Consider the following 25,225-nt stretch of genomic DNA (forward strand, 5'->3'; position numbering starts at 1 on the left):
TGTGAAGATGGCTTCCTCCTTGTAGGTCGGCGTGCGTTCCACCTAGTGCGCATGACCGGAAGTGACGTATCTGACGTATGACGTCAACGCGTTTCGCCGATGGGCGTATCTCACTCAGCTTCGTCAGGACCAATGAGATTCCTGCATTCCAATTTTCTATTTATAGTGGGTTAAGACCCACCCATTTATGCAAAAATTAACTTGCAGTTATTCCCATTGGAAGAAAAAAAGGGGCTAAATACTTAGCACAGCTGCTGGTCATTATTAAATTCAATTAAAAGAACAAGCGACTGGAAATATCAGAGAGAGGAAAGGCTTGACAATTTCAACAATGCATACACAAATCAAAAAAACCATAAATGTATATACTAATCAATTGGAAAATTACCATGCTTTCACTAAGAGATGGCGATGTTTAGTGAAGGAATCACCAGGCCTATTCATTAAATCAACAGTTCCTAAAAGTTCAGTATGAATTACCACAAAGCCACCACAAGATGGCAATGTTAATTAACGAATCTCACTGTGGATTATATTGCCAAAGATACCTAGACTTCAAATACCCATTTGATGGTATCATTATTATTAAGAGGGAAGGGCATAGTTAGCTCAACAGTCGGTCCTTTTACATTTTTAGACCTATATTCAGGTTTATACCATCAGATCATCAGTATTTCCCAGATGCCAAAAGGTTTACCTTCATTCTTTGACATATAATTCACCCATTAGTGAAGACAGAGAAATGCCATAGATCAACTGACGCATGGCAACATAAGGATACATAACTATGTAAATCTATTTATCCAAAAATACTTGGAGATCACATTCCACATTTAACCCCTTTGGGTACATTGTATCAAGTTTATATATCCAATATTTCTCCTTTTTTAGCAGTTCTCTGTCAAAATCACCTCTCCTTTGAGGAAAGTGCAATGCATAGAAACCTGGGTATTTGAAGTCTAGGTATCTTTGGCAATATAATCCACAGTGAGATTCGTTAATTAACATTGCCATCTTGTGGTGGCTTTGTGGTAATTCATACTGTACTTTTAGGAACTGTTGATTTAATGAATAGGCCTGGTGATTCCTTCACTAAACAATCGCCATCTCTTGGTGAAAGCATGGTAATTTTCCAATTGATTAGTATATACATTTATGGTTTTTTTGATTTGTGTATGCATTGTTGAAATTGTCAAGCCTTTCCTCTCTCTGATATTTCCAGTCGCTTGTTCTTTTAATTGAATTTAATAATGACCAGCAGCTGTGCTAAGTATTTAGCCCCTTTTTTTCTTCCAATGGGAATAACTGCAAGTTAATTTTTGCATAAATGGGTGGGTCTTAACCCACTATAAATAGAAAATTGGAATGCAGGAATCTCATTGGTCCTGACGAAGCTGAGTGAGATACGCCCATCGGCGAAACACGTTGACGTCATACGTCAGATACGTCACTTCCGGTCATGCGCACTAGGTGGAACGCATGCCGACCTACAAGGAGGAAGCCATCTTCACATGCCACGAGGCAGGCTTAAGCAGCACAGGCGCCGAGAAGAGGCTGGAACCCGCGGTATATCGGCTGATGTCAGCGGTTGTTCCCTGGCCTCTCTGGCCTTGTAAGGCAGTACCTATGAAGGACATCTTTTCCTCTCCTACTATCCATTGCGCAGGTGGTGAGTGGACTGTTACAGGACACTAGTTATATGGTCCTCTGTGATCGATATAACCTATACATCTTATATAGAGTAAAGCCCTTCCAGTGACTTTCCACATATTGTTTGTTTCACTACAGGATGGGGACATCATGGTGCTTTTCATAGGAAACAGGATATACCACGTGTATCTCAACAGGCAGAAGATTTATTGGGATTTGTCTTGTTTTCCTTACAGAAAGTGGTGTGTAGTCCACATATAGTGGTGAAGAAACCATTTCAAGCAGTGCTCTGCTATTTTCATCTATCCTTCCATCCTGGTAACAAATGGGGCTAATTCTCATTTAAGAGCCCTAAGGAAACAGTCGCTTATATTACAGATGAATGGGCCCCAACCACATGTGCCGGCATAGGAGTGTACTGCATTTTATATATGACATTCATTTTTTGTCTCTTATAGGCCTAGAGGCATGCTTCTCTTTTTGACGCATACTGTGCTTGCTGCACTGCATACATGTGATATTTTATATCTATAGTGTAATGTTTTGACACTCCCTGCTTGGGATATAACCATTTTGGTAGTAGCATATGTCTACATATTTACAACATGTTACATGGTATACCTATGGTATAATTTTTGCATACACCTCCTGTGGGAAGTGTTCACCTGTGAGCCAGTGCTACAAAGACTTTAGGCTCTAGTAGTCACTGTCTTTGTTGCACAATTATTTGGACCGGTCTTGGTGTCATTTTATATGGTTTTAGGTCTGTGTGTATTGTCTCATACTGAGGTGATGGTAAACCAGGGCGATTGCCCAAATGTCAAACTTGTATATGTAATAAAGCATAATTTTTGGAAATTTTTCTGATTGTCACACTCTGTTCATAATGTAGCCACTTTCTCTGTGAATTTCTTTTCACAACCCCCCTTTTAGTGTGAACTTAGCCTTACTCAGCCTTCCTGTCCTTCGATGATCAATGAACATTGTCCTTAAATGTTCTGCTGACACACCCCCTCCCTGCACAGCCATTCATTGGTAAAATCAGTGTACTGCTGCTTCTCCTCCCCCACCTCTCTAAGATCCTTAGGCAACTGAGAACAGAGGGTATGTACTTATAACAAAAGGGGGGGGGGGTGTCATTTATAATGTTTTTATATGTATACACAAATGTGTTGCCTTTCACTCCCATTTTAAACTGAATCGCTTGTTTTACAATGTGAGGGTTTACATACACGTTAAGGAAGCCTCTCAGAATGGTAGTGACTCAGGCTGGGGACAGAAGTTCTGGGGTGTTTGTGTCCGGACACTTAGATGAAATGCTGCAATCCTATATAAGCAGGGTTACCCCCACCCTTTGCTCTTATAATCCGCCATAGTATGAAAGTGAGTAATTTTTACTGGGGTACTCAAAGCAGGAACTTCAGAGCAGGAAGAGTTGATTCTGTCTGTGACTCATTACTGGAGACAGCAGGAAGCCAAAGATGGCGTACACAAGCGTAATACACCAATCCAAGAGGAGGTTGCACAGACTTTGTTTAGGCACTGGGCCAAAAATAGTAATGCTCCACAATTTAACCCATAGGGGAACAAGGCAAGTTTTCATCCTGCAGTTCACACCAGGCAGACCAGGAGCAAACCCTATCCAGTGGTCTTCACTGTCCTGGTGGGCAAACTCACTAACGAATCTTCAGGGATGGCATTCAGCCAGGTAGGTGAACCATGGCCCTGAACACGTACAGCACCCTGCAGCTGACTCAACAGGTAACACCAGGTGCCTAGGGGTGCACCAATTGCACGGTTCAGTGCCCAAAGAAAAATATTTCAAGCTGGTCTTGCTTCTTCTTCCTAGTCTAAGTACAGCCCCCTAGGCATAGCCAAAATGCTGTCAATCCAGAAGCTGCAAAAATGAGTACCAATGGTTCCGCAGCAAATTTGATAGTAGACATAAATTTTGATTTAAAAAAATTAAAAAAAAAAATAAAAGAGAAAAAAGTAAATGTTTGCTTCTCCCAGAACAGAGAGAAGATGTCAATTTTACTAAGAATACTAGCAAAAAACTGAGGCATGCTGGGATTGAAAGGAGTTATACTGGATTGCCCTTAGAGCTCATTTGCCCATGTCCAGTCTCCTGAAGGCTGCAGCATAAACCTATGTTACTGAATACTTGTCATGTGTCTCGTATCATACAATTAGGAAAGAGGTTGTCATCAGTTACCATGCTATGGTATTATTCTATAAGATCCACAAACTATGGATCAATTATTTAAGTCTCCCTGGCCTTAAAATATTTTTTTTATAAATTTTTTTTTCTTTTGCAATCTATGCCCTGGAAGGGATATTTTCCTTTGCTTCCTGTTCAGGAGATAAAACAGGAAATTTAAGGAAACAGAATTTCTAGCACCAGAAAACCTGTACAGGCTTATGCTCATATTTGTATGCATTGCTTACATGCTCATACTTCTGAGCGAAGAAGCAATAGACGTGCTGTTTCAGTTCATCATGTGTACATGCAAATGGTAATGCTCACATTCCAGTTAGCGTGCACACTTGGTGCCCACTGGCCTATTATAACTTGTCTGTCATTATGAGCAGTTGCTGAATAGTCTTCAGCTTGTTCCTGTGACCTGATCCGCTGTACCTGCTTACCTATGTATGACCCGGCTTGCCCTTGGACATTGCTTCTGCTCCTGCCTAAACTCTGTTCCCCTGATTACTCTGATCTCCGCCTATTTACTGGACTTGCCTTTGCCTGCTGCTTCTGTACCGCTTTGCCCGGCTGTTACTGACCTTGGCCAGCCTCCTGGACTTGCTCTGTCTGCCAATTCAGTCCTTCGCTGCCTGGTTGTTGCTGACTGCTGAACGCTGCCAGTGTACTGGTCCTGCTTCTGTCTTCTGCTCTGGTGCCAAGCTACTCCTGCATTTCATTATGAGAACTGCAACTACCAGCTCTACCCACCTACAGAGTGGACACCATCAGCCAGCTACTCCAGCACTCCTGCCACTCTTTGCCCTCACACTCTGTCTCCACCTTCAGCAGTGTTGGGCGGGAGGTGCAAGAGAGGCCTCCACAACATTCCAGTCTTTACCAGGTACGTGATAGTACCATTCAGCCATGGCTGAGTCTGGAGGAGGTACCTCTCTGCTTGAGGCTCTATGCCAGTAAATTCGAAGCCTAATCCATGTCGTGACAGGACAGCAGGAGGGTTATTTCCAGCTTGAAGATTGTAGGCGCTCCCTGAACACTACAACTACAGCTTCAGCTCTTGCATCTACAGTAGTGATCCTCCCCCCTTCCCCCGAAGCCTCAGGTGCCTACCCCAAAACGCTTTCCAGGAAATTGCCAAAATTTCTGATATTTCACAATGCTTGCCAACTGTATTTTGAGTTACAACCACGAATGTTTTCTCTTGAGTTCACCAAGGTGGGCTTTGTCATTTCTCCATTGCATGAAGAACCAGAATCATGGACCCATCATCTTTTGGAACAGACCAGCCCGGTCCTTCTGTCAGTCTCTTCCCTCTTTGAGGCCATGGCTCAGATTTATGATGATCCCCAACGAACCTCTACAGCAGACACTATCCTGCATACACTCCAGCAAGGACTTCAGTGCGTGGAGGACTATAGGTTCCGCAAATAGAGTTCTGAAAACAGCCTGGAATGATGCAGCCTTGTGGTAGCAGTTACCTTTTGGGACTTTCAAAGGCTCTCAAAGATGAACTTACCAGACTGGATCCACCAACAACATTCTCAGACTTGACCCAGCTTGCTATTCAACTTGATCACAGAATCCGAGGGAGGAGGGCAGAGAGGTCTGGCAATACTCAACCTACCTGGACACCAGCTACTTCTTTGCACCCGGATCCAGCTCCGCCAACATCCTCCTCCATGGTGGAATCTATTCAATTGGGACTTACCATTTCACCTCTGTCATCCAAGGAAAGACTCCGATGCAAGCAGAGCAACTTATACCTCTACTGCGGTGGTGCAGGTCACTATCTGCATGACTGTCCAGTAAGGCCGTGGAAGTCTGCTCCTGCTTCTGATGCTTCCAGTTATCCTGTAAAGAGCATCTCCAATCATCTCCTGTTGGCTGTCTCCTTACAGCTACCTGAGAAGAGCATCCAAACCCAAGCAATTGTTGAATCCGGGGCATGCAGTGGTTTTGTTTCCCATCATTCTGGGCATTTCATGGTTGCAGGCACACAAACCCAAATAAACTGGGAGTCTGGAACTGTGTCATTTCCTACCACCTACTGTCAGCAACATTTTTTTTTACCAAGCGGTAACTACTTTGGCCCCCCCTTATGAAAATGCAGCCAGAGACCTCATCACATGTTCCATCCACTTATCATAATCTCTTAGATGTCTTTGATAACAAGGCGGCTGAGACCTTCCTGCCCCATCGGTCATACGATTGCCATGCGATTGCCAGATTGAACTGTTACCCAGGGCCAATATTCTACTTGGTTGAATTTTCCCCTTATCAGAACTTGAGCTAGAGGCATTGCGCCTGTAGATCGATAAAAACCTGGAAAGGGGGTTCCATTTGTCCATCCATTCCCCTACTGGGTTTGGCATATTTTTTGAAAGATCACACCCTGAAACCTTGTGTGAATGATAGAGAACTAAATAGAGACAGCACAGTGGCTAAATGTTTAGCATTTCTGCCTCGCAGTACTAGGGTCGCTTGTTTGAATCCTAACCACGGCACCATCTGCCTAGAGTTTTCATGTTCCCCTGTGCCTGTGTGGGTTTCCTCTGGGTACTCCGGTTTCCTCCCACACTCCAAAGACATGTCAGTAGGTTAATTGGATCCTGTCTAAATTGGCCTTAGTATGTGTATGTATGAATGTAAGTTAGGGACCTTAGATTGTACGTCTCTTGAAGGTTAGGGACTGATGTGCTTGCGTGGGTTTCTTCTGGGTACTCCGGTTTCCTCCCACAGTCCAAAGAAATGCTGGTAGGTTAATTATCTCCTGTCTAAATTGGCCCTAGTATTTGTATGTGAGTTAGGGACCTTAGATTGTACGCCCCTTGAGGGCTAAGGACTGATGTGAATGTACAATATATGCATATAAAGCGCTACGTAAATTGACAGTGCTGTCTAAGTACCTGTAACAAATAATTAAATAAATAAACTAACAGTCAAGCAAAAAATACCCTCTTCCACTTGTTCCAGAACATTTCCAGTGGGTCACAGCAGCAAAAGTATTCACAAAGCTTGATTTACATGGTGCACATAACTTGGTAAGAATCCAGGAAGGGGATGAATGGAAAACAGCTTTCCATACTTGTGTGGCCATTGAGTGTTTAGTCATGCCTTTTGGACTATGCAATGCTCCAGCTACTTTCCAGCACTTCGTCAAGAATATCTTTAGAAAAGACTTTATCGACCTCTTCATGAGTTTTTTGATGACATACTCATTCTCCCTTTCCATGGAAGAACACCTTGTGGAAGTTAAAAAAAGTACTCAGCCGTATCCAGAAACACAAGTTATATGCAAAGGCTAAGAAGTTTGAGTTTGAGAAAGAAACAATCAAGTTTCTGGGACTAATTATCTCAACATCAGGCATCGCAATGGATTTGCAAAAACGTTGGTTCAATTCTCGAGTGGCCAGTACAAACAGATCGAACAGGAATCCAGAGGTTTCTTGGATTTGAACATTTTTATCGTAAATTCATTAAGAACTTCACAGTTCTATCATCAGCCCCATTACTCAGCTTACTAAACAAAACACCCGATTTCAGTGGACTCCAGCAGCACAACTTGTTTTTGATAAATTAAAAGCTCTCTTTACATCGGCACAATTCTGCAACATCCTGACCCTGCATTACCTTTGTTCTTGAAGTATATGCTTCAGAAAAACGCAGTTGGTGCCATTCTATCTCAACGCAAAGGCGCTACGCAAAGGTGTCACTTTTACACTCTTTGGCCTTCTTCTCAAGGAAACTCAGCTCTTCTGAGAAAAATTATGATGTGGAAGACAGTGAGCTACTTGCCATCAAGTCTAATCTGGAGGAATGGTGTTATCGGCTTGAGGCGGCAAGTCACCCAATCCTGATTTTGACGGACCACAAAAACTTAGAATATCTCCGTACAGCTAGGCATTTGAAACCCCGTCAGGCCAGGTGGGCCTTGTTCTTCTCAAGATTCTTGTTTCATATAACCTACAGAACGGATTCTAAGAATGGGAAAACTGACGCTCTGTCATGTTACCTGTATCCTGAAGAAAAGGAAGCTACTCAGCCCAATACCATCCTACCCCCACAAAGTTTTCTGTTGCTGCAAGGAGATTTGGTGTCACAGCTCAAACAAGCATCAAGTACAGAAGGTCCACCAAGTGACTCACAATTGCAAGAATGGGATGGATTGTTCTACCATGAGCAAAAGGTTTTTGTACCTTCAAGCTTGCACCAGTCAAAATGAAATCTGTGCCATGACCACCGACTGGCAGGGCATTTTTGAATTCGCAAGACTTTGAAACTTTTACATCGGTGCTTTTGGTATGTTCGTCAGTGAGACTAATCTTTCTGTGGGAACAGTGAACACAATCATTCACAAACATTGCATTTTCAAAAAGTTAGCACACGCTGGGTACCAAGACAGCTTTACACTTTTGACCGGCACAGAGTTGAGGTCTGCACTGCACTGAAAGAGCGTTTTGACAGGGAAGTTCCAGATTTTCTAGATCGCATCATTACATGTGACAAAACCTGGGCACGTCATTTTACTCCTGAATAACAAACAAGCATCAAAGCAGTAGAAGCATGTGGACTCACCTCCACCAAAAAAATTCTGAACAATTGCGTCTGCAGGTAAAGTGAAGGCAAGCATTTTCTGGGACAAATGTGGATTTTCTACCCCTTGGTGCCACTATCAACAGTGAATATTACTGCTGTGTTCTGAATGAAAAGTATGCGTCTGCGGAAAAAAACACCTATTTTGATCACTAAGAGCGTCCTGTTTCTTCAGGACAACGCACAAGCTCCTACTGCTCACCGCACTAAGTGCACATTGCAGCAAGTCGGCTGGGAAGCATTGTCACTTCCCCCTTACAGCCCGCACCTCACTCTGAGTGATTTCCATCTGTTTGGACCTCTAAAAGAGTTCCTTGGAGGTCAGCATTTCAGTACTGATGACAAAAGTAAAGCAGGCTGACCTAGGATGGTTCATGCTTTCTGACAAATCTTTCTATGCCGAAGCTTTCCAGGCATTAGTTAAAAAATGCTGGGATAAGTGTATAAATGTAACAGGGGAGTATGTCAAAAAATAAATGCAGTTTCCTCTCCTTGAAATTTGTTCTTTTATTATATAAACTCAAAAGGTCCATTTTGACTTGAACACCCATTGTATATATGTCTATCCATATATAATTTAACACAATGTAGTTAAACAGTATGAGCTTTAGAATTGCTGAAAAACAAAAATGTCATCATAAAGAAAAGTATATCTAAAACTTATTAGCCCTGATACCCAGGGCCTCTAATATTTACTCATGCAGAGCTACACCAGCCCAAAAATTTTCAGCATCTAATACTTATGCCTGTGTTGGGTAACTGCATCCCCTGCTGCAGTGTTGTGGTTCCACCCAAGAATTACAACTCTGGACAAGGATTAGCATCTCTGATGAAGAGAAGACAATGTGCAACAACCTACCTTGAATTGGATGACCATGACTGGCCTTCAGCAATGTGTCGAAGTTTCACCATGTTTTCATGCTCCAGTTGCCTAATCTGTGTTTCCAGCTTTAAAACTGTCCTGTTATAAACAGAATATACATATTCAGTCCCTCATTTTCATAATGACACTTCCATTTATGAAAATAACAGTATTGTAACTGACAAAAATCATGTACTCCCCAACATAATTACCTGATCATCTAGGTCATAGCTAAAGGCTATCATTACACATAATGCTAATTGTTTCAGGTTCACAAGATCCTGCAGCCTGAACAACACTGTACCTGTGTGCAAATGATGCATACTGTAAAAGGGTTATGTTAGGAATCCAACTGGAAGAGAGAAACCACAAAAAGAACTCCCACTAAACAAGTTTAGTTAAATACTAATAAAGCCACCCGTTGTATCATATACAGTAAAATTGCAATGTCTAGTTCAATCTGTTTGTTGACCAAAAATGAATATGAAAATTAAATTTTAAGGCTAACATTACAATGCAGGGAGAAACGTTTTATCAAACATTCACTGCAGGTGAATCAATCATTATAATGTACCAGGTGCATGTACTACGTGCAACAAGATTAATTTGCAGTGAAGGTGATGTTTGGTGAATGACACACACACACACACACACACACACACACACACACACACACACACACACACACACACACACACACACACACACACACACACACACACACACACACACACACACACACACACACACACACACACACACACACACACACACACACACACACACACACACACACACGCGCACGCTAAATGGTTAGCACTTCCGCCTGGCAGTACTAGAATCGCTGGTTCAAATCCCGACCATGGCAAAAGACATGCTGGTAGGTTAATTGGCTCCTGTCTAAATTGGCCCTAATATGTGTATGTATGGATGTGAGTTAGGGACCTTAGATTGTACGCTCCTTGAGGGTTAGGGACTGATGTGAATGTACAATATATATGTAAAGCGCTGCGTAAATTGACGGCGCTATATAAGTACCTGAAATAAATAATATATATATATATATCTCCCTAATATCACCCAGCATGTTTCATTTTCTGATGTCTGTTTGGTCCAGATCCTCTTGGATCACAACCTGTTTCACATGCAGACATGGACATAGGTCCCCTACGCCCTTAAATACATAGCATACAAAATTATGACTGTGAAAATTTAGTGTTTTAGTAACTTTTTTTTTTTTGTAATTCTTGATTTATGAAAACCTTTTTTAACAGACGGGGAACCAAAAAAAGGTTCACCAATACATAAGAAAAATAATACAAACAGCGTCATCGCACAGTAATCAACCAAAGACATGTTACATAGATACAGTGGGTTTCCGCAAAACTTATCAACCTACAGAGAGGCGTGAGACTGTACTATGACCATAGCAGCATAATTTCTGAGGATCATGTAGGTTACTACTCAGCAAGAGGGCAGATATGTCAGTTGACAGATAATGCAGACATCACTTATAGTACACTTATAGTACAAACATGTAGAGTAAGACTGAGAGGATGAGGTAAATCTCCAAGACGATGACCCAGCCGGAAGAGTGTTTTAGTAACTTTAACACTATTGTAATTTACATACAAGCTCCATATTATACAGACACTTCAAAAGTTTAACATTGTTTTTCAACCACATTAATAAAAACTTCAATGCAATCTACCCTCTAAATGCCTCCATATTACTATTCGAATACATACCATTCTATATTTTTTCTCTTCAAATAATGCATACTATTTATTTTATGTGATTTTTCTATATTATTTTTTTCAAAGAAAATACTAAAAGACACACTATTGCCAATTATTTTGTAAAGAAAGTACCATTACCTTCTGAGTTCATTCACATCAGATTGTGCATTACACAACTTATTTTCTGTCACGCCTAGTGTGTCCTGAAAAAGATATAAGGTAAAAAGCAGTTCTGAGATTCGTTACTTATTTGTACAAATATTTTTTTTTTTTTTGCTAATGGGCATGAAACTATCTGCCTATATATGGTGACAACCACACAATACAGTGTCAAAGCTTTCTCTAGAACATAGGCATATTTATTTTAAAAAGTCAACATATAATATAAAAGTTTCTTACTTTAACCCTTTCATGTTCCTTTCCAAGGGATTCGTATTCCAACAAAAGCTGTAAAACAAAATAATCATATTACATTTTTTTTTTTTTTTTAAATAAAACCTGATACCTTTTCTCCTCTACCTGTCCCCTTGTTTTGTCCATGTTTCCCGACTTCTATTTTCATCCCATGGACGCTCAGCTCTGTTTTCCCTTACTTCCCTTGTTTCCACTTTCTTGTCTCTTCCTCCTCCTTCCCTACCCTTTTTCTCTCTCCCAACCTCCCCCATCACGTCACTTATCTGCAAATACTGACCTCCAAAGAGCCAAATAGTATTATCTCCATTTTATTCCTGAATATCTACCTATGCTCTTGTCCATTTATGATCACCCTGACTTTGTTACATCTATCAGATGCTCCAGCCCTGTGTAGGCGTCACTGTTGTTATTTATTCTTTTATAACCAATATAAATTATCGTGATCATCAGCATGTTTAGTTTTTGTTTCTCTGTAGCTTGAGAGAGTTAAAATAGACAACATGTTCTGTCATGTGTTTAAGTAAAGGAGTTTAAAATTGAAAATCAGACACCAGAACAGTAAGGGAACAAACTGGTAAACAAACAGTTGCCTGGCAGTAGCCCAGTGTAACCAATTCTTAAAAACAAATCATGCCTAAAAGTACCAAATATTTGACTTGTGAAACCCATCTCTCTTGATAGCTCATGGCCTTAGTTCATTTTGAAACGTGGCAGTCTGGAAATTGCAAAAAGACCTTTCTTTCAAGAAGAGCAGTAGGCAACCTGGCCCACCTTACCATGTTTAACAAATGTCCTGGCTGCTTAATCAGCTTAGAAATGTGCCAGGATTCACAGCTCAAGCCTTCCCCATCTTAAAAGAGGAACTGAACTACTGAAGCTGTGCCCACAAAAAAGGCAACCAGAGGGCAAAGTCAACAGAATTGCCTGCAGTCTATCTGAAGCTGATCGGTTCCAAGGCACCAACTTACCATGCCTTATTCTGCACTATGTCTGTGTGAAGATAGCCATTTTGGTAGAGGCCGGGCTTTGCATTCTTATGTCAGAGCCTCCAGCAAGCAGAACCGTGAGCAGCACATAAGTGGCATCGCTGAATCTCACTCCAAATCTCCGAAGACTAGCAGTCAGAGGCAGTAGTGCCTTGGATCTCAAACTGCAGATATACAGCCATGAGTTTATAAACACAGGAGTTGTGAGGCACCTTGATGTTGTGCAAAGATAACTTGCTTCTGGTTAGAGTTCAAGGTTTTACTTCATAACCTATTTCCTTAGATTTTGCATACTGTGTGGGGCCCAACAAGCTTCCAGGCAAATGATATACCAAGTGCCAACAAGAATCAAAGTTCTTTCTCATACCAGCTAAACAGACAAGAATAAAATGTCTTGAAGTGTTGCCCTCTTGCTAACTATCCTTTTTTAAATTTCCTTCTTACTGGTTTCTATTAACCACTTGGCAACCGTGTTATAGATGAATGACAGCTACAGCGCAGTTGCCCAGTTCTGGGAGGGCATCATATGGCCGAGGAAAGATCTCCGTGATCGCTGTGTCCTATGGACACAGCTGATCAAGTGATGAGGGTAAAAGGCCAATCACAGCAGCCTATTACCACGTGATCAGCTGTGTCCAATGACACAGCAGATAACCAGGTAAATACAGTTGCCGCTTATCGGCTGTACTTTCCTCTCACAGTACTGCTGTCAAAGTACTGCTGAGAACCGGCAATTGTCAGAGAATGGAACGGCCCTGATGATCAGTGCCCTGATGAGCAGTGCCGCCCTCCTGTGCCCAGCAGTGTGCCCAGCAGTGCCGCTCACCTGTGCCCATCAGTGCCGTGCAGCACCACCCACCTGTGCCCATCAGTGCCACCCCTGAGTCAGTGCCCAGCAGTGCCATCCATCAGTGCTGCCCATCAGTCCTGCCCAGTGCCACCTATCTGTGCCACCTCATCAGTGCTGCCTATCAGTGCCCATCACTGCTGCCTATCAGTATAGCCTCATCAACGCACATCAGTGAAGGAGAAAAATACCTGTTTTCAAAATTTTATAATAGAAAAAGAAAATCTTTTTTTTTCCCCAAATTTTTCCTACTTTTTTGTTTATAGCGCAAAAAATAAAACACCCAATGGCGATTAATACCTCCAAAAGAAAGCTCTATTTGTGAGAAAAAAATTTCATATGGGTACAATGTTGCATGACCACACAATTGTTATTGAAAGTGCGACAGCGCTAAAAGCTGAAAATTGGCCAGGGCAGGAAGGGAGTACAAGTGCTTGGTAGGCAAATGGTTAAACTAATTTACTAACATTAAGCCTAAGCTCTCTTACTACGCGAGATAGCAGTGAAGGCAGCCCTTTGCCCTTCATCAGGAACACAGAAGAGATTGTTCTTCCATTTCTAAAGTCTATTTGCTGTACACCTGGTCCTCTATCAACTGCATACATGGAACACTGCCACTTAGAATGCTTGAAAATTATCTCCGGTCAAATTCTACAGCTTTTATACAAATGACCAGTCTGATATCTATAATCTAATCTTAATTTCTGACAGTTTTAGGGCAATATATTGAGAACTCATTTTTCTTCCCCTCCTAATTCGTCCTATTCGCTTGTATGTTATAGAGCTATTGCACTATGCTCTTCTCCACGTGATGTAAAATCTTCAAGAACATGTGCATGTAGCATGTTGTGAACTATACCCTGTATCTATTCCTGTGATCTCACGTCTTACAGGATGGCAGTGAAAGACTAGTACAGCTCAGAATCACAAGTTTTCATCCGAAAAGTCTTTTAAATGGGAGTGTCTGGGAAAAAAACTCAGGTGAATGCATTTTTTTTTTTCAAGCATACCTCAGGTGCTACTATACAACTCTGTGTTGTCAAATGTGAGTACTTTTGCACCAAAGAAGCTCATGTACTTTTTTGAGATCTATGTGAGAAGCAGCCCGTTGCTCAAGAGTGAACTGTTCCATTGAGAATAATGGAATTCTTCTTCTTGATCATTGTAGCATTTCGGGAATCATGCTCACACATGAATGGAGGCTTAGGACAGCAGGTCAGAATGCACAGTCAATTAAGGTAGAGGGGGGCGTCTAGAAGATCAGCAAAACCCTACTGAAAGTCAGACTGATTACAGAGGTGAGGACATCGACAAGGTTCTCAACTCAAAGGAGATATCAGTGCCCTCTGTATTAGAAGTGCAATGGGGCAACAGACAGAAGGGTGGACAGTAGTGGTATCTCAGAAAAGAATACTTGTCACTACCTATTGCTGTCACAGGGGATATTTACATTCACTCTGATAATAAAAGTGATCAAAAAAAGAAAAAGAAAAAAGGGACAGTGTAAAAATAATTAAAAAAAAACAAAATAAATAATAATAATAAAAAAATTAAAAGCACCCTCGTCCCTCCACGCATGCGCAACTGCGTGCACGTGCGCTGGCCTTGTGTTGGTATGTAAACAGCGGTTGCACCATGCATGTGAGGTATTGCTGCCAATGTCAGATCGAGGGCAGTGATTCTATAACTAGACATCCTGTTTAAATAAAAAATGGTAGCCTCTAAAGGCTTTTAAAGCATCACCTACAGGTATGTATATTAAAAATGTATGCAGTTTGTCACTGTTGAACGGGGCGTGCGCAGTTTTAAAGCATGTCATGTTTGGTATCCATTTACTCAACATACCATCATCTTTTATATTTTGTGCATTAAATGTAAAAAAAAGTGTTTTTTTTCCCCAAAAAATTAGAGTTTGAAAAATCGCTGTGAGAGTACTATGTGACATAAAACATTGCAACACCCACAATTTTATTCACTATGGTGTCTGCTTTAGAAAAAATATATAATGTGGGGGGGTTTAAAGTAATTTCCTATCAAAAAATACAGATTTTTTTATGTGAACAAAAAGTGTCAGAAAAGGCTTGGGTAGAAGAGTGAGTGATGTGTGGCATAAGCTTCTAATGCTGGGCATAAAATGACCCCCACCCCCCAAAATTACCCCTTTTTGGAAAGTAGACACCACAAACTATTTGCTGAGAGGCATGTTGAGTCAATAGAAGAATTTATTTTTTTACGATAATTTATATCCGCCAACCCAAATTCAAACCTTGCCAGACCATTTGCATGGAAACCTATTACGGTTTCCGAATTTAAAATTTTTTTAGGGCCTAACCCTCAACATGGGCATTACTAAAAGGAATTAATTCCAGTTGTATTGGTCCGCAGACCCGATTCATCATATGCTCGTGTTCTCTGCTGCCATGGCCAGGCATAGATAGGAGAGTATAATGTGTTTTATGCATTTCAACGACAATACACTCTGTCATCCTCGGGGTGACCCCGAATTTGACTGGATCCAAAAAATTTAGCCCATCGTAAAACACCTTAACCAAAAATTTGCAGATGTCTATACTCCCCAGCAAAACATCTGCGTTGAGGAGTCCCTCATTAATTTTACTGGTCACCTTGCATTCAAACAATTTCTCCCCAGCAAGCATGCCAGATATGGGGTCAAGATGTATAAGACCTGTGAGAGAGCAACAGGCTATACAAATAAGTTTGGGATTTACGAAGGAAAAGATAGAGACGTGGAGCCCCCCGGATGCCCAGACTACATGGGGAGCAGTGGCAAGATAGTTTGGGACTTGGTGTCATCCTTTTTCCATATGGGGTACCACTTATATGAGGACAATTTTTATTCAAGCGTGCCACTATATAGACATTTGTACAATCTTGGAACTGGTGCATGTGGCAACGTGCGACCTAATGTGTGCCCATCATTAGAAGTGGGTGGATGCAGAGCGGTATATTCTAATGGTGGGCATACCACACACATTTTCTGGCGGAGATTTCTCCATTTTTTCATTCAGCCCACAGGCCGCATTAAAAAAAAAAAAAAAAAAGAAAAAGAAAAAGAAAAAAAAAATAGCATATATACCCAACAAGGACCAATGACGTACTGGCACATCCCTGGACTTTGAATGGTTATACCAGGATGATGCCTATAGCTGCAGGCATCATCCTGGTATCGTTTTTTTTCAGCTGGCAATCGGCTTTCATGTAAAAGCAATCCTAGTGGCCAATTAGCTGCAGGATTGCTTTTACAAGCAGCGGGAGAAGATGCCCCCCTCTTCCCCGCTGCCTTCCACGGCCTTCTTGGGCAGTCCCGTGCCATCGGGGGAACCTGAGAATGCAGCCAGTGTTTCTGCCAGCGGACCATAGAGTTGATTGGAGACAGGAATGGTGCCAATCATCTCTATAGTCTAAGAAATCAGAAGCTCCGAGCATTTCATCACTTCAGTTTTGCAGGATATAAACCGTGCCATTTGTAAATTGGGAAAACATCAGATCACACGATTTAGATGAGATTAGATAACGTAAGGGCAGAGGAGATATCTAGGGTCTGATAGACACCCAAATTTCTCAAAAAAGAATATATGACAATGCCCATGTGCGGTATCACCATGAACGTCAGATCAAGGGCAGTATTTCTAGCACTAGACCTCCTCTGTAAATCTAAAATGGTAGCTTGTAAAGGCTTTTAAAGCGTTGCCTATGGATATTAAAAATGTATGCAATTTGTCACCATTGCACAGGGCATGCGCAGTTTTAAAGCATGTCATGTTTGGTATCTATATACTTGGCATACCATCATCTTGTATATTTTACCAAACAATTGGCCAATATATCGTGCTTTTGTGCATTAAAAAATAAAAAAATTTACTTTTTTTTCAAAAAATTAGCGTTTGAAAAAAATTACTGCGCGAGTACTATGTGACAAAAAATTGCATTAAAAAGTGTCAGAAAAGGCTTGGTCTTCAGGTGGTTAGAAGAGTGAATGGTGTGTGGCAAAAATTTCTAATGCTGGGCATAAAATGCCCCCACCCCCCAAAACTACCCCTTTTTGGAAAGTAGACACCACAAACTATTTGCTGAGAGGCATGCTGAATCAACAGAAGAATTTATTTTTTTACCACAAGTTTTTGGAAATTGGCAAAAAAAAAACGTATTTTATTATTTTTTTTTTTTTACACAAAATTGTCACTTAAATGATTTATTGCTCACACATGCCATGGGTATATGTGTAATTACTCCCCAAAATACATTCTGCTACTTCTAGTATACTTTGAGTATGGAGGTACCACATGTGAGAGACTTTGGCAGTCTAGCCAAGTACAGGACCCCAAAATCCAATAAGCACCTTTTAAAGAGCTTTATTACCTCATTACACTTCCTGACTACCTATCAAAGTTTCAGAGGCCCTGAAATGCCAGGATAGCACCTAACCCCCCCAAATGACCCCTTTTTGGAAAGTAAACACTCCAAGGAATTTGATAAGAAACACAGTAAGTATTTTGCTGATCTCGTTTGTTGCCACAAGTTTTTGGAAAATGAAGAAAACAAAAACATTTTTTCTTTTTTTTTTTATATTTCAAAACCTTGTGAGAAAAAAATTAGATCTACAATATACTCACCATGCCTCTTTTTAAATTCCTTGGGGTGTCTACTTTCCAAAAAGGGTAATTTGAGGGGGTTTGGTGCTATCCTGGCATTTCAGGGCATTTCAGGGCCTCCGAAACTGTGATAGGTAGTAAGGAAGTCAAATGAGGAAGTTACGCACCTTCAGGCTTTTCAAAGTGGTCATTGGATTTCAGGCTCCTGTATGTGGCTAGGCTCCCAAAAAGTCTCACACATGTGGTATCCCCATACTCGGTAGAAGTAGCAAAATGTATTTTGGGGTGTAATTCCACATGTGCCCATGGCTTATGTGAGCAATATATCATTTAAATGTATTTGTAATTTTCCAAAACTTGTGAAAAAAAATAAAAATCTTCCATGATCTCAATATGCCTCAGCAGATAGCTCTTAGGGTGTCTACTTTCCGAAAAGGGGACATTCGGGGGTGTTTGTACTGTCTTGGTACTTTAGCACCTCAAGAAATGTGATAGGCGGTCAGAAAGTAAAAGCTGTGTAAATTCCATTATCTATACCATAGTTTCTAGATGTGATAACTTTCTCACAAAGCAATCAACATCACTTATTGGGATTTTTTTTAACCAAAAACATGTAGCAGAATAAATTTTGGCCTACATTTATGACAAAATCTGAGTTTTTTGTTTATAGCTCCAAAAATAAAAAGCGCACAGGTGATCAAATACCACCGAAAGAAAGCTCTATTTGTGAGGAAAAAAAGAACGTAAATTTAATTTATGTACCATATTGCATGACCGTGCAATTGTCAGTTAAACTAGTGCAGCGCTGTATAGCAAAACAATGGCGTAAATTGCAGTATCTATACCATAGTTTGTAGACACTATAAAATTTTCACACAAAGCAGTCAATATACACTTATTGGGATTTTTTTTTTTAACCAAAAACATGTAGCAGAATACATTTTGGCCTAAATTTATGACTAACTTTGAGTTTACTATATATATTATTTATAGCCGAAAGTAAAAAATTCAAAATTTTTGGTCTTTTTTTATTTATAGCGTGAAAAATAAAAAGCGCACAGGTGATCAAATACCTTCGAAAGAAAGCTCTATTTGTGTGAAAAAAAGGACATAAATTTTGTTTTGGTACAGCATTGCATGACTGTGAAATTATCAGTTGAAATAGCGCAGCGCCGAATAGCAAAAAGAGGCCTAGTCATTAAGCAGGGTAAATCCTCAGGATGGTTAAAGGGCTTTATTTCCTCATTACTCTTCCTGACTACCCATCATAATTTTGGAGGCCCTGAAATGCCAGAGTAGTACAAATACCCCCAAATGACCCCTTTTTGGAAATAGACACCCCAAGGAATTTGATAAGAAGCATGGGTATTTTGCAGATCTTGTTTGTTGCCACGTTTTTGGAAAATGAAGAAAGAAAAAAATATTTTTTCTTTACTATTTTTCAAAACCTTGTGAGAAAAAAAATTAGATCTGCAAAATACTCTCCATGCCTCTTATTAAATTCCAATATCCATACCATAGCTTGTAGCCACTAACACAAATCAATTAATAAACAGTTATTGGGATTTTTTTTACCAAAGACATTTAGCAAAATACATTTTGGCCTAAATTTATGATGAAAAATGAGTTTATTGGATATTTCTTATAACAGAAATGAGAAAATATCTTTTTTTTTTTCTAAATTGTCGATATTTTTTTGTTTACAGCGCAAAAAATAAAAAGTCCGGAGGTGATCAAATACCACCAAAAGAAAGCTATATTTGTGTGGAAAAATTTACATAAAATTCATTTATGTAAACACTGCATGACTGCGCAATTGTCAGTTAAATTAGTGTAGCGCCATATAGCAAAAAATGGCGTAAATTGTAGTATCTATACCATAGTTTATAGACGCTATAAACTTTCACACAAACCAATTAATATACACTTCTTGGGATTTTTGTTTACCAAGTCATTTATGATTAAATTATTTTTTTTTTTATAGGATATGTTTTATAGTAGAAAGGTCAAAAATATTGTTTTTTTTTTCCCTCAAAATTGTTAGTCTTTTTCCGTTTATAGCACACAAAAAAAACGCAGAGGTGATCAAATACCACAGAAAGAAAGCTCTAGTTGTGGGAAAAAAAATAACAAAATTTAATTTATGTACAACATTGCATGACCATGCAATTGTCACTTAAAGTAACCGTGCCATATCACAAAAAATTTCCTGGTCATGAAGGGGGTAAAATCTTCTGAAGCTGAAGTGGTTAAAATGCATGTGTTGTAATTCGTCACAACTATAGTCAGGAATTCAGTAAAGTCATATAGTTTTTTTTTTAAATTGTTGGTCTTTTTTGTTTACAGCAAAAAAAATAAAAAACCCAAAGGTGATCAAATACCAGCAAAAGAAAACTCTATTTGTGTGGAAAAAGGACATAGATTTTGTTTGGGTACAGCATTGCATGACCGTGTGGACCAGTTGAAATAGCGCAAAGCAGAACGGCAAAAAATGGCCTGGTAAGGAAGGGAGGGTAAATCCTCTGGAGGGCAAATGATTAAACAGGAAATCTATACAAAGTGCAAAAAACATAGTGGAAATATACATATGTAAAATGTTTTACTTGCCAAAACATTTGCAATGCTTTTTAGCTAACCTAATGATTTGCACACTCCTGTCAAGCTGCACAGCCAGGCAGAGAAAACCACTATTTAATTTTTCAGCTTCTTATGGCATATCTAAACCTAGTAACAAAAAAATAACACCATTGCAGCTTATGGGTTCACAGATGTGGTGGTTGCATTCATTTTCTTTTTTCAAACTTTTCTTCCCTTATTTTCACCTTGTAATCTTGCTATTAACACTTCCTGGGGCGACAACCGTATTGAGAAGCCTTGTCACCCTAGGACAGGGAGTATATTAAGGCTCCATAACACTGTTAGGGCTACATATTCCTCCCTCTCTTCTCCCTAAAAGGTGGAGGCATTTTGTTGTCCACAGAGAGAGCAGAGAACAATGCTAACTGATACCAGTTTTTTTTTTGCAATTGTCAGATATAATAACATACTTTCAATTTAGCAGGCCATAAGAGAAGTTTATCGCAAATAATAAATCCACAGTGCAATAATTCATTGTCTGGTCAGCAGCAAGTTGTACTGTAGGGACAAAAAAAAAAAAACAGACAGATCTAGAAGGCTGAACTACGCAAGGCTTAGGATAAAGTCAAGTTGAAGAGATAAAAGTTGATTTTGAAGAAAATGGAAACTAAGAAATATTGTGGCAACCATAAATATATAGGTCTATGTGACTTTCAAGTGCAGCAAAAAATGTGAGATTCCATTAGATTCAGACTGCAGAAAAAAGGGTGTGAGAGACCTGCGACTCTTTAAAAAAAAAAAAAAAAAGAAGGTGGTGGTGGGAGATGAGAAGCTTTCTGTGTTACTTCTAATAGGGGAATCTCACTTTTTGTGGATATATTGTTTATTAAAGTAGAGAGTGTACATTTACTATGACTACCGTGCACTAAATGGTAGTTTGACATCAATGATTGCATTCACCAAAGCAGTAAGCAACAAATAATCACCAAGGCAAAAAAAAGAAATGGATGCCACTGTCCATATGCATATTTTTTAAACTTACATCTTGAAACATTTTGTGCTCTTGCTTTATTCGTTCATCTTTATCGTCAGACTGTTTGAAAGCTTTTTCAAATGACCCTTCAACTTCTTTGAGCCTGGACTGTAGTCGGCTGATTGCATTTTCCTTTTCCTTGCTCCTTGTTCTCATTTCCTCAATGTGCTCTTGCAGATTTTTTGAAGAATTGCTGGCACTGTAGTACCGTTCTTTCCACTCAGCCTAGAAAATGTTTGCAAAATATTGTAAATATAATAGAAGTATGTTTCTTTACAATTTCATCTTTATTATATTCTTAGATTAACAAAAAGAGACAAGGTTGCCAACACAGTGACTGTCTACAAAAAAAGATATTTTGCCACCCAATAGGTCGGAGAAACTTTAACTTTAGCTTTTCATTTTTTGTGACCTGTAAACTTAAATCTTGAGTTGATGTAGGAAGCCATTAATACAATTCACACATACAGTTGCACAAAATAATTCTGCACCGCCTGAGATCACATAGATTTGTGCATGAATGGTTTATAAAATGTAAAAAGATCTTCATCGAATGGATAATAAATAATGAATACTTAATAAATAATTAATGAACAAATAAGTACATAATAATAAATTATTTACCATACAAAAAACACTTAAGTGTAGGCAACAGAAGGACGCAAGGTAGCAGAAGCTGCCTGCGCCCTAATAACGGATGGATGATAGGTGGCAGAAGCCTAGCAAAAGAAGGATAGTAGACGGCTTCCTTCTATCAATAGTGTGTAATCAGTGACGGAGGAGCTGCTGACTACACACTGTCAGCTTTGAGTAGCAGTAGTGGTCAACAGAGACCATTTATGATGTGAGCATGTAAGCAGTGCCTAAACGTTGAATGCATACAGAGCCCTCTTTCGCAGGATCTTGCTGACACTTTCTGCCAGCATACTAGTTGACATATTTTCATACAGCCGGGTGCATATACCTTAAGAAGGGATTAGCAGTGTGCTTTGAAAGCTGTGCTGAAAGCGTAAGTAACCATAAAAGTCTGTCTTTGATTTAAAAAAAATTCTGTTTCTGTTATCCACTGCCTACGCAAAAGAACTTTTAAAATTTTAGAGGACCTTTTTTAAAATGTAGAGATTAAAAGAAAAAACAAAAGTTGCTACAAATGCAGGTGTTCATCACACCACAGCAAGACAAATTATGTACAAAACTAGACATACTGTTGGATTGATTTACTAAAAGCAAAAAGAGTGTTACCTTAGAAAACACGGTGAGAAGTCCCTTTGCAAAGAAAACCCAATTTTGTGCAAGGAAAATAAAAAAAAATATTTTTTTTTGCTTGCACGTGACTGAACGATGAAAGACAGCAGAGCTTCACCTTATTCAATAACCTAAAAGAAAATTCCCTTGCAAAGAAAATGGCCTATTTAGTAAATCGACCTCTTTTTCCTACTTTTCTTAAAGTTTGCATCCTGCATTAAATATCAGGCTTGAAGGAACAAAAACACAGAATCTTCATCTTGACCGTGAAGCTCGATGGAGGGAGTATAAATGATTTGAGGCTGCTTTGCTACTTCAAGATTAGAAAAGTTTGCTTTTAGATGGAATGATGAATCTGAAATTGTATAAAGAAACTTTACAAAAAAAGATTTAGATGCCACACAATCACTGTGGGAGTATAGAGAGAGGTAATGTGAGCAGCACCCTGTACAAAAGTCTTTACTAAGGAGTGAGAGGCAAGCAGTCTCTGAAAAAGAAGCACCAAGCCTGAGATTTGATCCTTGATGGCACTCAGGTTAAAATCTTAATCCAGACCAATATAGAGAAAAGACAGGATTCATCCCACAAAAAACCTCAGAGTTAAAATTTCTATGCCTCGCATGAAGACAAATATGCTTTCCAGGTGTAATGGTGGCCTTGGCAAGAAGTAAATTTATTAGCTCTTAAGAGAGTAGTGATAACCAACTCTAACAGTCCCCTGTCCCTCAGGGTCTGGGCTTCAACAGACAGGCTTTTAAAGCAAGCAAACTTGAAGCAGGGTGGTATACCAGTCCATGGGACAGAAGATCCAGATGATCTTGTATGGCCTGGCCCACAGACAGTCTGCCAGGAGTCTGATGAGGTCCAAGTACCACATCTGCCTAGGTTTAGTGAGAAAAGGATCATGAGTAAGGTCCTCCATCACGATCCTGCAGCGCAAGCACAGAAGGAGTTTCAAAGGAGGAAATGCATAAATCAAGTTGACCTCCCATGGAGTTCAAACCCACGCTGAATCCCATGGAGTCACCAGAGCATACAGTGCAAAGGCTAGAACATATCTGGACCTGGAGACAAACCTGCTCAGTTTGTTGTTGAACCTGAAATCCAGGAGGTCCAAATTTGCTTCTGCTTTTTTTAAGCTGCGGGAGTTTAGGTTCCTTCCTAACAGGTGATATAAGCCACTGCTGTGACATTATACCACCAAATCCTGGTCAGATGCCCTTGCAGTCAAGGTCCATCATAGAAGGGATAATCAAATCGAACCAAGCTCCATTTAATTATTCAGGAGACAAGCTTCTTCCAGCAACCAAATCCCCTGTACTGAAAGGCTATGTAGGACTCCTTCCCAACCTGACAGACTGGCATCTGTCATGAGAACCATCTAAACCAAATAGAAGGATGAATTCCCCCTGCTCCATAGGATATTGCTGAGAAAAAAACATTTGGGAGGTGTAAAGACTAACTGGACCAGTCACTAAACTTGCATTAAGGAGCACTTCAGAGTCAAATCCAAATACAGCGTAACTCTCCTTCCCACTACTGGCCATGCGACCAATATTAAAGCAGCAGGAATCCAGCAAATTACGCCCTGAGGAAACACCTAGAACCAAATATGTACCAGCAGGCTTCCTGTACTCAAAGGCAGGGGACTAATCACAGCAGTTGCAAAGCACACAGTGGCTGACTCGCACATTGTACACAGATGCTAGGTGAAAAATAATTTTGATAAGTAATGAAAGGTTTTGTTTCTGCCAGAGGAGTACAGAGGTATATTTTCCTAGACACTGCTAAAACCTGGGAGTGAGAGGTATTGTCCTTTTGTTGGCCAGTATGCAATCTCCTGACGGTAGCAGCATAATCCTCTGTTTCTGCATACATCTCCTGTGTCCCATAACATATGATTAAGGAAAACGTTATCAGAAACAATGCTATGGAAATATTCTAGAAGAATCCAGCAACTATGGATCAATTAAACCCCAAAGTAAATATTTACTATATTGCAGCCTGTCAATTCTTAGATGTCATAGCTGCATTCGTTTTTTTATAAGGATTTCTTTCTTCTATTTTCATCTGGTGATCCAGCCAGTAAGTCTGTTGTTTTCAAAAGTAGCTCTCCAGCAGAATGTATCACAGTTACAGAGATGAGACACACCCATTTAACACTAGCAGGGTTACTCACAATGACCAGCTTTTATTTTTTTTTTATGTAAATCCTTTATCCCAAAAGGAAAAATGCTGTTTACTGTAACAGCATACAAAGTATTAGCTGGAGTTTGGCTTCAGTTTGTTAATGTATTTAACTCTGCTAGTCCATCTAACACTCCTCACCCCCTAGACTCACAATGCTGCTGTGTAAAGGTGCCCCTTGTGCTCCTTCATTCAGAGTGGGGGGCCCTCCAATACAGGATTTGTGTTACTGACCACATCACTAGGTGAAAACAGAGGAAAAAGCCCAAGACG

At 39.9% G+C, this 25,225-nt stretch overlaps 1 protein-coding gene across 5 annotated transcripts in view; it reads right to left on the reverse strand.

Moving 5' to 3' along the window:
• MPHOSPH9 (M-phase phosphoprotein 9) overlaps positions 1-25,225 on the reverse strand; it is a 112,869-nt gene that overhangs the window by 41,294 nt on the left and 46,350 nt on the right. For all 5 annotated transcript variants that reach the window (XM_089662005.1, XM_089662003.1, XM_089662004.1 and 2 more), the window contains 4 exons: positions 21,530-21,745; positions 11,450-11,497; positions 11,189-11,253; positions 9,309-9,410 (listed from right to left, as the gene is read on the reverse strand). In XM_089662005.1, coding sequence (XP_089518131.1) covers positions 9,309-9,410; positions 11,189-11,253; positions 11,450-11,497; positions 21,530-21,745 — 431 coding nt within the window. The remainder of the gene's footprint in view (positions 1-9,308; positions 9,411-11,188; positions 11,254-11,449; positions 11,498-21,529; positions 21,746-25,225) is intronic.

Source organism: Staurois parvus, unplaced genomic scaffold (assembly GCF_062004578.1).
Source record: "Staurois parvus isolate SC_StPar_1 unplaced genomic scaffold, SC_StPar_1.0 ptg001418l, whole genome shotgun sequence".
NCBI lineage: Eukaryota > Metazoa > Chordata > Amphibia > Anura > Ranidae > Staurois > Staurois parvus.